General features: G+C 40.9%; 1 protein-coding gene across 1 annotated transcript in view; it reads right to left on the bottom strand. All coding sequences in view use genetic code 11, as the record gives it.

The window, feature by feature from the left end:
* Positions 1-8,360, bottom strand: part of EGR_07518 (Neurobeachin) — a gene marked incomplete at both ends in the record, with an annotated part of 60,011 nt that extends 51,651 nt beyond the window's left edge. The window contains 11 exons of the mRNA XM_024496767.1: positions 821-974; positions 4,308-4,608; positions 6,243-6,400; positions 6,843-7,060; positions 7,110-7,380; positions 7,420-7,546; positions 7,584-7,705; positions 7,740-7,835; positions 7,868-8,095; positions 8,129-8,189; positions 8,221-8,360. Of these exons, the coding sequence (XP_024348838.1) occupies positions 821-974; positions 4,308-4,608; positions 6,243-6,400; positions 6,843-7,060; positions 7,110-7,380; positions 7,420-7,546; positions 7,584-7,705; positions 7,740-7,835; positions 7,868-8,095; positions 8,129-8,189; positions 8,221-8,360 (1,876 nt within the window). The remainder of the gene's footprint in view (positions 1-820; positions 975-4,307; positions 4,609-6,242; positions 6,401-6,842; positions 7,061-7,109; positions 7,381-7,419; positions 7,547-7,583; positions 7,706-7,739; positions 7,836-7,867; positions 8,096-8,128; positions 8,190-8,220) is intronic.
* Positions 8,361-10,214: the final 1,854 nt, after the last annotated feature.

Raw genomic sequence — 10,214 nt, 5'->3', positions numbered from 1 at the left:
CACGAAATATTAATTGAAAACTGTTGGTTGGGTCAAAATTGCTTGCGAATCCTAACGAAGCCCAGTGAGAAATCAGACACAGGAATGGAGACTGCTATTCAATATGAAGGCCTGAGTCACCATAATTCGTATCCTCAAAGTAATATACGCTAGAGCCGATGACATTCGCTATTTACTGTTTTGGTCACAGACGGCGTTCCAGTTCATATCTTCCAGAATCTTCATCATACATAGCTGGTTCCAAAAAATTCCGGAAGGTAGATTTTAAGTGTGGCAATAAGGCAAAATGAAATACTCTGAGCAGATGAGAATGGGACTGCCCAACAGGATTCAAGCTCACTGACGAAAACAATAGTTATAGCACAAACACAAAAGGAACAGGGACGCAGATACGGGCTTCCGATGCTAGCAAAGTGGGACACAAAAGAGACCAAACTTTTTGCTAGCTACTGACTAGACCAAAATGTGGCCGAAGTTCATGCTGTCGGCCATTCTCAAATAGACTCCTAACACATTAAACAAATGGATTCATCTTTCGATTCAATGCAAGTGAAAGAAACCGTAGATGGTCCATCTAGCATATGCATACTAAGAATGTGCCCCAAATATCCGGATTAATGTATCGTTCTTTGGCATAAAATATAGTATAGCTAAGCAGGTTTAACGTGTTCTGTCAAATAATCATGGGTAAATTCAAAGTATTCAGTACTTCCAGAGCTCTGATCTCTACCACCGAGCATGAACAATAGGCAAGCACGGGTAGAGATCATGTTTGAAAGAGCTCACTACAGATAACAATAACTAACGAATGTTTACTGACCTGGAGTGGAGTCGAGGAGGGGTTCGGTGGGCTGAACCATCCAGAAGTAGTATTTAATAGCATGCAGTGCGGAGGCCACAATCGACTTTCCCGACTGACCCAGCAAATCCACGCGAAACTCATCGGCCAGGAAACCGTACAGTCGATCTTGCACCTGTACGTCGCGCATGAAGGAAAGAAATAACACATTTTACTTCCTCATTCTGAGTCTCTTTGTACAAAAAAGAACATGAGAAAACTATCAGTGGAAAGATATTGGATAATCCCGTCAGTAAAAACAAGAAATGGCTCCCATGCAGTGGTTAAAAATGACAACTTTGACAACGAGTACAGCAACTATGGGCATTTGACTAAACTACTGACGGAGGAAATTGACTTGTTTCCTCAATTTCAACCCTATTGTTTGAATTAGTATCGGAATTTTCTTCTTGATCTAGTGTCGACATTAGAATAGTTTGTAGAATAATTTTAAGTAAGTGAATTCTGAGAACGGTTCAACTACTAAAGAAAAAAGGTGTACCGCCGGATGCACGTCTAAGACAAGATCAAACCAGACACGAGTTACAGACTGCAGCATAACACGCTCAGGTGAATTTGCCTTCAATATGGAAGAACGAGTAATTACACCGGTTGGCAAGCGGCTGATAGAGAAACGTGATCAAAAGATCAAAATTGCTTACTTTCATCAACGAGCAGAACAAAATATGGGAGATTGGTTTGGATACTTTCGAGGCAAGTAAGTTGTAACAGTAGGTCAGTCGCCGTTGGAAGCAGTGCCCAACAGGATGGCCACTATTAATCGACGTCAAATAAGTGTCAGAGCCTATAGTATTATGAAATAAATATAGAATACACTGTAGGACTGCCTCAAGCTGGCCAAGCCATTCAAGAAAAGACTACGAAAATTCACGACACAGGAGCTAGTAGACTCAGACGAAGTCACCACAGACAAAGAGCAGGAGCTCCATATTAATAAAAAAGTATCAAATACTCTCCCAGAAAAACATGGAAAACGGCCTCTCTGCATATGTAACGAAACTTCACGGCAGGAGCACTACATTACTAGACCGCAATTTCCAGAGCACAACCAATTCCGGAAGAACAATACGGGTGCTTTTGCGTGCCAGAGAAGTAGCGAAAAACACAATAAAATGGCGTAAAAGATTTCCATTGTCCGCTTTGAGTAAAAAGGCAATCCTTAATAGAGTCCAAACCAAGGGATTGTGCGCCTAGCCACCAAAATAGTGCTGATTTAGCTTTCTACAGATGCGATGTGGATGGTAAGGAGGGATAAGGCATTTCAGAACGAATGAAACTACTCCTGAAAGTCTGTTGCGCATATGTTCATGCCAGAAAAAGATTAAAATTAGGGCAGTTTACCTTCACTTCTGTTAAAGCTGGAGGGAGGTAATGCAAAAGAGCTTATTAGGAAGCGCCAATCATAACCATAATTGCGATGGTGTCGCTTAAATGCGGCACGAATTGGACTGCGACTAAAAAAAACTAAAAACTAGATGCTAAACAAAAATACTAAACAGATTATAGCATATGAGCAGGTACTTTTTTGTAAGACTAAGTCACGCCCTCTCCGTGATGGAATTTTTACTTTTCCCTAATGTCTCACATAAAGCTTCTCGGATTTTACTGTCAAATTAGTGGCGATCTTCAAGAAGGAAATCACCTGAGATAGATACTGAATGAATAGACTCAGGAAACAATTCTGATAGCGCAATAAGAAGGAGGAAATAGTAGATTTACAAAGATGAGAGCCATAAGAAGGAAATATGACTAATTCCGGGAGATCAAGGGAAGGGGGAAATTAAGCCGATCTACGCAGCCGTTCCTAACGACCTTGGGAGCAAAAGATACCAACATCAAAAACTGCCATTAGATACGCATTCAAGGTTAACACTGCTGTAGCATTAAAGCACAACAAGGTATCATGAGCAGAGAAAAAACACTGATTTCTAAACAACTAAAAAGTAAGAGTGACTTTAAACCGAAAATCCTATCAGGAGGAATTCTTGTTATGGTCGAACACAATGTTGAGAGCATTCAAAAAAAGGAGACAAGGCGTGGAGGCAAGATCAACTAAGTCTTGCAGTGGCCAGAAAGGTGGTGTTTGCCATTTCGACGCGATGGATAGGATGTACGAAACCTATTCCCACCACTCGAAAGGTGTGGAAAATAATTCAACGAAATGTCGGGTAAGCATTCACCTTAAACAATCACGAAAGGGGCAATTGACTCACACCATTTGCAGGAAGATGAGCTGAACTAATGAAAGGTTTAGCTGGATTGGAATTTTTCATTGGAGTAGATGAAGCGGGTGAATATCTACTTAACGAAACTAATCATTATTTAGAAACTGGTGTGCCAGGAGACTAGGACTCGTTCCTATCGGGTTAACAGGTGACATTAAGAGGGAGCTTTGAAGATAAAAGCAACAACTTGACACTCGCCTCACAAAAAGGCAATGAGAGGACCGAGACTGTTCAATTTTATTTCTTCCAAGAACGGGATAATATTGCTTCGTAAGGCCTTACCTCAGTATTACGAATGAGCAATTAAACGAAGTCCAAAAAAGAATTTTAAAAATCTTTGAAATGCGGCTAAGAGATGTGTGAAAAACTGAGATATCTTTCTACGCTCTATTCAATGCACCGTAGAAAATTTGCATCTACATCTTTTGAATAATCTCTGTGAAGTGTAATGTGATCGCAACAACTGGGATGGTACCGAAGGGAGCGAAAAAAATCATTGACCTTTTTTTAAACAGTTCAATTTGAGACACTTTTGCTGACAGGATGGATGAATAAATGGATAGATAGATACAAAATGAATGAATGGATACGAAATGTATAAATGGGTGGATGCAAGATAGATAGATGGATGGATGGAAACATCCAAGATAAATTAATGGATCGTAGGCGGATAAACGAGTGGGCTACATACAAGTTCATTGACGATTCAGCGATAGATGAGGGAGTAGATTCAAGATGGAGGAAACAGGAATAAACGAATAGATATGAGGCAGGTAAGCGGATGGAAACATGCGTGCACTCATTGGGCAGAAGTAGATGAAGAGATGGGTTTTGATATTTGAGGAGAATGGACGACACTGGGATGGATAGCATAAGAATGATTGGATAAATTCTGGGTGGAAAGACAGATGGATGCTTGGACGGATGCAAGATAGATGGGTGTGTCCGAAATAAAGAGATTAAAAATGGATAAATTAGACAGATAAATTGATATACGCTGTATGGACGAATAGACCTATCTCAGATGCATGAATGAGTTGGGCTAAGACAGGTCAAAGGTGGATGAATAGGTAAATCCAGGACGGATGACTTAATTTGGGATGGATTCAGGAATATTTAAGTTGTCACTCACTGTAGCAATTCGAAAACGGTAAGTAGGAAATGACAAAAGCCATTTCCTGCAAAAAATTTGGACAACACAGGGAGAAAAAGAAGTAGCTCACTCTAACTGGGGCCCTCAGCCACAAGCCATTAGCAAAGAGCAGCTTGTTGAAGAGCTGTCGGAAGAGCACGAGGAGGGAGGGAACACCGGCAGCAAGAGAGGAGGGTGAGGCAGAGAGCAGCTCGCGGGTGAGGTACCGCGCCGCCTCCAGCAAGCCATTGAGCAGCGACTCGGTGAGGTGGGCGGGAGATGATTGCCAGAGAGCCTGCGCGAATACCACCAGTCCGTTGGTGCGCGCAAGCTGATCCTGCAGGGCGTATGAAGTGCGCGCCAGATCGAAGAGCAGGTTGAAGAGCAGAGCACTAAATTGTGGAACAGAAGGATGGAAGAGAGCTCAGTTAGTAGTCGAATTCCTGAGGTTATTTTCCGTTCCAAAAATTATCGTTCCATTTAAATACATAATGTTAAATGTGTGTCAATCCAGCTTTTACGAAGCAGTTTTATACATGTTTAGCTCAATTGGGACCATTCTATTTTAACGTTAGAGTCGCGAGAAAAATCGACGACCATGAAAGCGAAGGAAACGTTACATGTATTAGTGGTCACGCATAAATGTCAATCCACTGATAAGAATCTTCGCCGGGTGGCATTGTGTCTTTGAAAAGCTCTTTTTCTTGTTAAGTAGCAAGATCAGCTCGCTGAGGTGTGACGGAAGAGAAGACTATATATGACCGAGAACCCGTTGAAACCCTGAAAAGGCATCACTTAATTTATTCCTTTCCTAACAGACAATAACCAGTTACGGTTGAGAGAATGGAGTGAGAAATTTGAGGCACTTTTATGGGGATGCACAAGAATGCCAAGGAGTCAAAAGGTAGAATTGCGAAATAGCAAAATCTTATCGCGAAGTTGTAACAAGATGGAATTCGCTATATTTGACCAAGTAGTCACGTCTGGCTCAAGTTAAACGATGATGACGACTGGGGGTTAGACAGAACCTCAAGATAGACCATGAAGCTATGGGCTGAATTAGCGATAGCAAAATATCAAATCCGGCCCCGTTTTGTATCAGTGGAACTGACTTCTCCCAAGAAATCCAAAACTCAGTATTTACCAGATGGTTCATGGATCCGTGAGTCATGATGATCAAAATTGTCACCAGAATTGTCAATAGCGCCTTGCGGTGTAAACAACAGTTTCTTTTGATGAATGAGTGTGATTTTTGCCGCGTTATATAACTGTCAGGAGTATGATGAATAACTGAACTGACGAAAAAGTACAGTGATATGAATTAATGGATGGTGGTTAATTAAAGTAAGTTGTTAGTGAAAATTTATAGCTGTACTTCGCTCGATAGAGAAATGCCCAATCACTGTGGAAGAGGCCAGTGAGTGAAAGATTAACCAAAACTAATTCATCTAAGTTATTCTCGAAACCGATGCAGCGCTACGTGCGCAATTTGGCAAATAGTAATGCTGAAGAAAGTTTCTGCTGTAACACAAGACTAAAGAGTGAGAATTTGCTGTAGAAATACCGATTTATTACAAACCTACATTTTCTGCAGTAATGTAAGGCCCCTCTCTAGCAGGAACACAATGGCACCGGATAGCACACTCGTCATGCATATATTCATGTCGTGGTGACGGACTGCTGGAGCATAGCCGGAGTTTACGCAGGGCAATACACAAAAAAGCACTAACGAATTTTCGCTTGAAAAAGGACAGAGAGCCACACATTAAACAGTGCCGAAAATAAAAGATAGCCATCCCCCCAGGTGAATGGGAGATGCTCACTAAAGATTAAAATTTGGTGTAATAGCAAACTAATTGCCCATGTTTTTAGGTAAATAAATTATTAACAGAGCATGATTTCTTAATAAATCAAATGTGATATTTGGAGCCTAATTTGAAGACCACTACGAAATGACCTTTCATATCAAAGCAGAGGTTGTAAAATAGAAACAGAACCCTTTGATTGAGGAGAATAAGAAACGTACGCTATGGGGAAGGGCTTCACATCGTCTTGGGGTCTATCAGGGTCCACTGCGTTCTCTAGCGCGAAATCCAACTGCTCAAATAGGAGGTAAAGCAGCTGAATGCCTCCCAGACTCTGTATGGAGGATTGCAGGGACGTTGTTCGGACAGACCGCACCTTCTAGTCCATGTAAAGGACAAGAGGAAAATCATAGAAATCAAAGGAGTGTGTCACACTCAGCGGTCTAAAATAAAGGAGATTGGCTATTTCCAGTCGATACTACTCAGTTCAGCTTGTTCATGGAGTTGGAATAAGTGGTAGATATTTCACGATATCCGTTAAAAATCGGTGAAATACAAAAAAATACTTTCGAATGATAGATACAAAAGTCATGAAATACGACCGAAAATCGGCTAATCAAAGCAATTTGATGCCTTTTTAGCTAACGATTGCAGACAACAAAAGTTATTTCCAGCCAAAGGTATTTATAAGTAGGTGCTTGTTTAAAAGTAAACAAAACAAATATCACAAAGTGTACACAACTAGAAAGCAGTGAATACATGTAACATTCAAATTGTGCTGTTTAAGCCCAAACGAATATATCACTTTAATATCAGCTCACGCCTTGCATAAGTCCATGAGGCGAATGCGCAAAAACAGCGTTCAGTTTTGGAGATTGGTCCAAACATAGGTTGTGATCGCACGCCAAAGGATGATAGACAAACATGATGGAAGCGGACAATTTGCTCTCAATCAGTGCCTTGCACCCTGTCTCTGACAGAAGTCCTTTAACCTCAGATTCGAATCTCAGTTGACCCTGAAAAGGCAAAAGGGAATATACTCAAACGCCAACTCAAATCTAGCGATTAGGTGTATGGTAAAGGAGCACCTGCCTTGTAATTCGGGCCTAGGGTATATAGGGCGGAAATTTGCTGAGGTGATAGCGCCTCTGTAAATCCGGTGATGGAAGCAATGCGTCCAGAGAAGACGTTTTCATCTCTCTGGTCGAAAGACCCCCCAATGACGCACCTCTCGAAGGGGTCTGACCCTGTGATTGGCCAAGCCATTTCGACACTGGAAGTGATCTTTCCATTGACGTAACACCTCAGCTCAGATTTAGTCCAACGGTTGTAGACAAATGCGATGGTCAACATATACCACTAAAAGGGATAATAGGGGATCCTGTGTAGCAAAATTACTCGACAGGGGTGAAATTCTGTAGGGACGCAGTGTTGTAGTCCTTTGTCTTTAGCTCTGATTGAGGTAATTATAAATAACGTGCCCAGGAAATGGGCGGTATAGCCAAGTCCTTTGTCCGTTTGAAAACTACATAGCGAGAAATTAAAGTGTTAAGTAAACTCACCTAAAAAGATACCGAGGTTTCACTTCACTGAGCTTACATAGAGGCGGGTCAATGTAGACCCAAGACTGGAAAGTCCAACCATTCTGATATGGAAATTTGGAAATCGGTGGAATCGTCAATATCTAGAAAATTACTTTTTAGTAACAAAATAACTACGCTTTTTGATTCTCCAGGAAATATAAAGAAGGACATATTATTGGGAAAACTGGAGGCTATTTTCAGTTGATGAATGAGCTCATAGGAGTAGGGGCGCTAGTAAAATAATGAGACAGACGGAGATGTACCCAAATTCTGTTAGAAGACATAAGATAATTAATAATAAGGCGTAAGCTCCTCGAAGAAACAGTAAAAGAGAGAAGGCCCGACAAAAGAAGGAGATATTTCGATGCGGCTAGTTCATCGGCTTTTTGTATTGCAGTCAAAAGAGTGGCAACGATAGAGGACTCATCTACATCGATGAGTGCAGTTGGCGAAAATCTCAATAGAATCAAGGCTTGATCAATACATGATTCCTGAAAAAGGTAAAGTTAACGACAAGAGCATACCGGTATATCACCCTTATTTAGAAATTCATCGAGAAGATCAGACAACGCAGACAAGGAGAATCTAAAAAATCACATGAGAAGAAAACTCGAACCTCTTTTCGTCCGAAGACTTAGCATCTTCCTTTTTAACGGAAGTAGCATTAGACTGATGGATGTTTTGCTCAGGATCAGCATTAACAGCAGTCGTCTCGGAGACATTGTGGTCCACTTCGTCCAAAGAATTTGTTTCCATAACGCATGAAATGCTTCACGTGACTTCGAATCGTCAAAAAATAGTAAATTAAATTGACCCCACAATGTCCCGACCAACCAGCGTCAAACAGTCTTCGAAAGAACCACCGTTAACTACTGCCCAATTACGATCAAGGACATGACATGTTTGCTTATTTAAAAGACGACATTTACTTTCGCAGCAGGTTCCTTACTCATCTCTTTCTCACTGGCCTCCAAACCGCTAACATAAAAGAGACCGATTCAACAAAAACACTTTTGTCAGTAAAAGCCAATAGGTGAATGAAGGTCCAGGAAAATGTGTTCTGAGCTTTCTGCTTTGGGAATTTCGACTTCCCTTTGCTACCAGATTTGTAATCGATGAAAACTTTCCACCCTAAAAGTCCAGTTAAATTGTATGCGCATAAGTTTTACGCTAGTTTGAAACTCGAGAGGGTTACAACTCTTCTTCATCTCTATAGAATACCTTACATTACAACTCGAAATATGTTTACGCATAGGCAAACTTACAAAGTAGCAAAACATTGTGCACACCAGCTTTGAACTTGTTTTATTTATCTCGTAATTTTAACTCTCGATTAGGTCGGTTTAGAAGAATTTATTGACTTCTTACCTGCACAACCTAGTGCTTTCCTACTCGGAAAGTTTACTCTTCACAGTCTGTGCTTGCGTTGGGCGTCAAGGGCTAAAGGGTATTTGACATACTCCTAGCTCTTTCAGTTGGCATGAGACGTCGCAATTACTTGTATAAATGTTGACTATATTGACTAATTTTGGGCTCTAAGGAGAAGTCAATTGAGTCAGTTAGTTCACACAAAACAACAAAGCAGATCCTCACAAGATATCAGCATTTTTATTCTATCATAGGCAGACAGGCACAATTATGAATAATTGATACTAGGCAGTGGGAGAATTATCTGCTAACGTATGCTTGATAACATTACAGGGCATGCATGCAACTCTACGTTTATTGGTCTACTAGATATATAATGTATATGAGAAATATCGCAACCACTGCGTGTTAGTGATAGAATTTGACGACACCATTAAATCTTCGGTGAAAGTGTGTCTGACCAGTTTGTATTCCAGCTCATCCAGTACGCGTCTACTAGTTTTCCAGCAAGGTTAAGCTTAAGGAAGAATTTATGTTCGCAACATTTAGTGACTGTAAATGCTATTTCATGGTGTCTTAAGGCTTCTCAGAAGACGAATAAAGACGTAATATTTAGGCAGGATATATATTTACAGCATATAGTAGGGGTTGGGGGTACTGGCTTGGCACACAACTAGCCCATCTGGTGAATTTACAACAACCAAAACACAGAGTGTCAGATTACCAAAATCAGAGGGCTTAACAATTAATTAATTGCATGTCTACTCCTCTTCCTGGCACGCATCTTACCAGCTGGTTCATAGTTGGCACCACTTCAGCTAGTAATAGCTATTCCTTGGTATCTAAGACTAGGGACACTGCTAAAGGTGAACGTTATTCTCAGTCCTTCTGTTATGGGTCGTCTCAAATTCGCTCACCCGTAGCACATGCATTTTTACTCCCAAAAAAATTTATTTATCTAACAGTAGAAGTTGAGATAGGATTCCGTTGATGTAGGGTTGCTTTTTGCTTTCATTAATATAGCCCACCTATCCTCCCCAGAACGCAAGGGAAGCCATAATTCCTGAGCCGAATTTACATATACATTCTATATGCAGAAGGAACTAGGGCTACTGGTATGACCAAGAAGCTAGCCTACCCAACAAAAGTACAATGCAATACGATAGTAGTTTATCCCTCAGCATTGGTGAGGCGCCACTTTTGTACTTTGAATTAGCCACCTTGTACCTCGCTGGACGGGCT

This window comes from Echinococcus granulosus (genome assembly GCF_000524195.1).
Source record: "Echinococcus granulosus chromosome Unknown EG_S00079, whole genome shotgun sequence".
Lineage (NCBI taxonomy): Eukaryota > Metazoa > Platyhelminthes > Cestoda > Cyclophyllidea > Taeniidae > Echinococcus > Echinococcus granulosus.
Note: the sequence above shows the minus strand (reverse complement) of the source record. Positions and strands in the feature narration are given on the sequence as shown.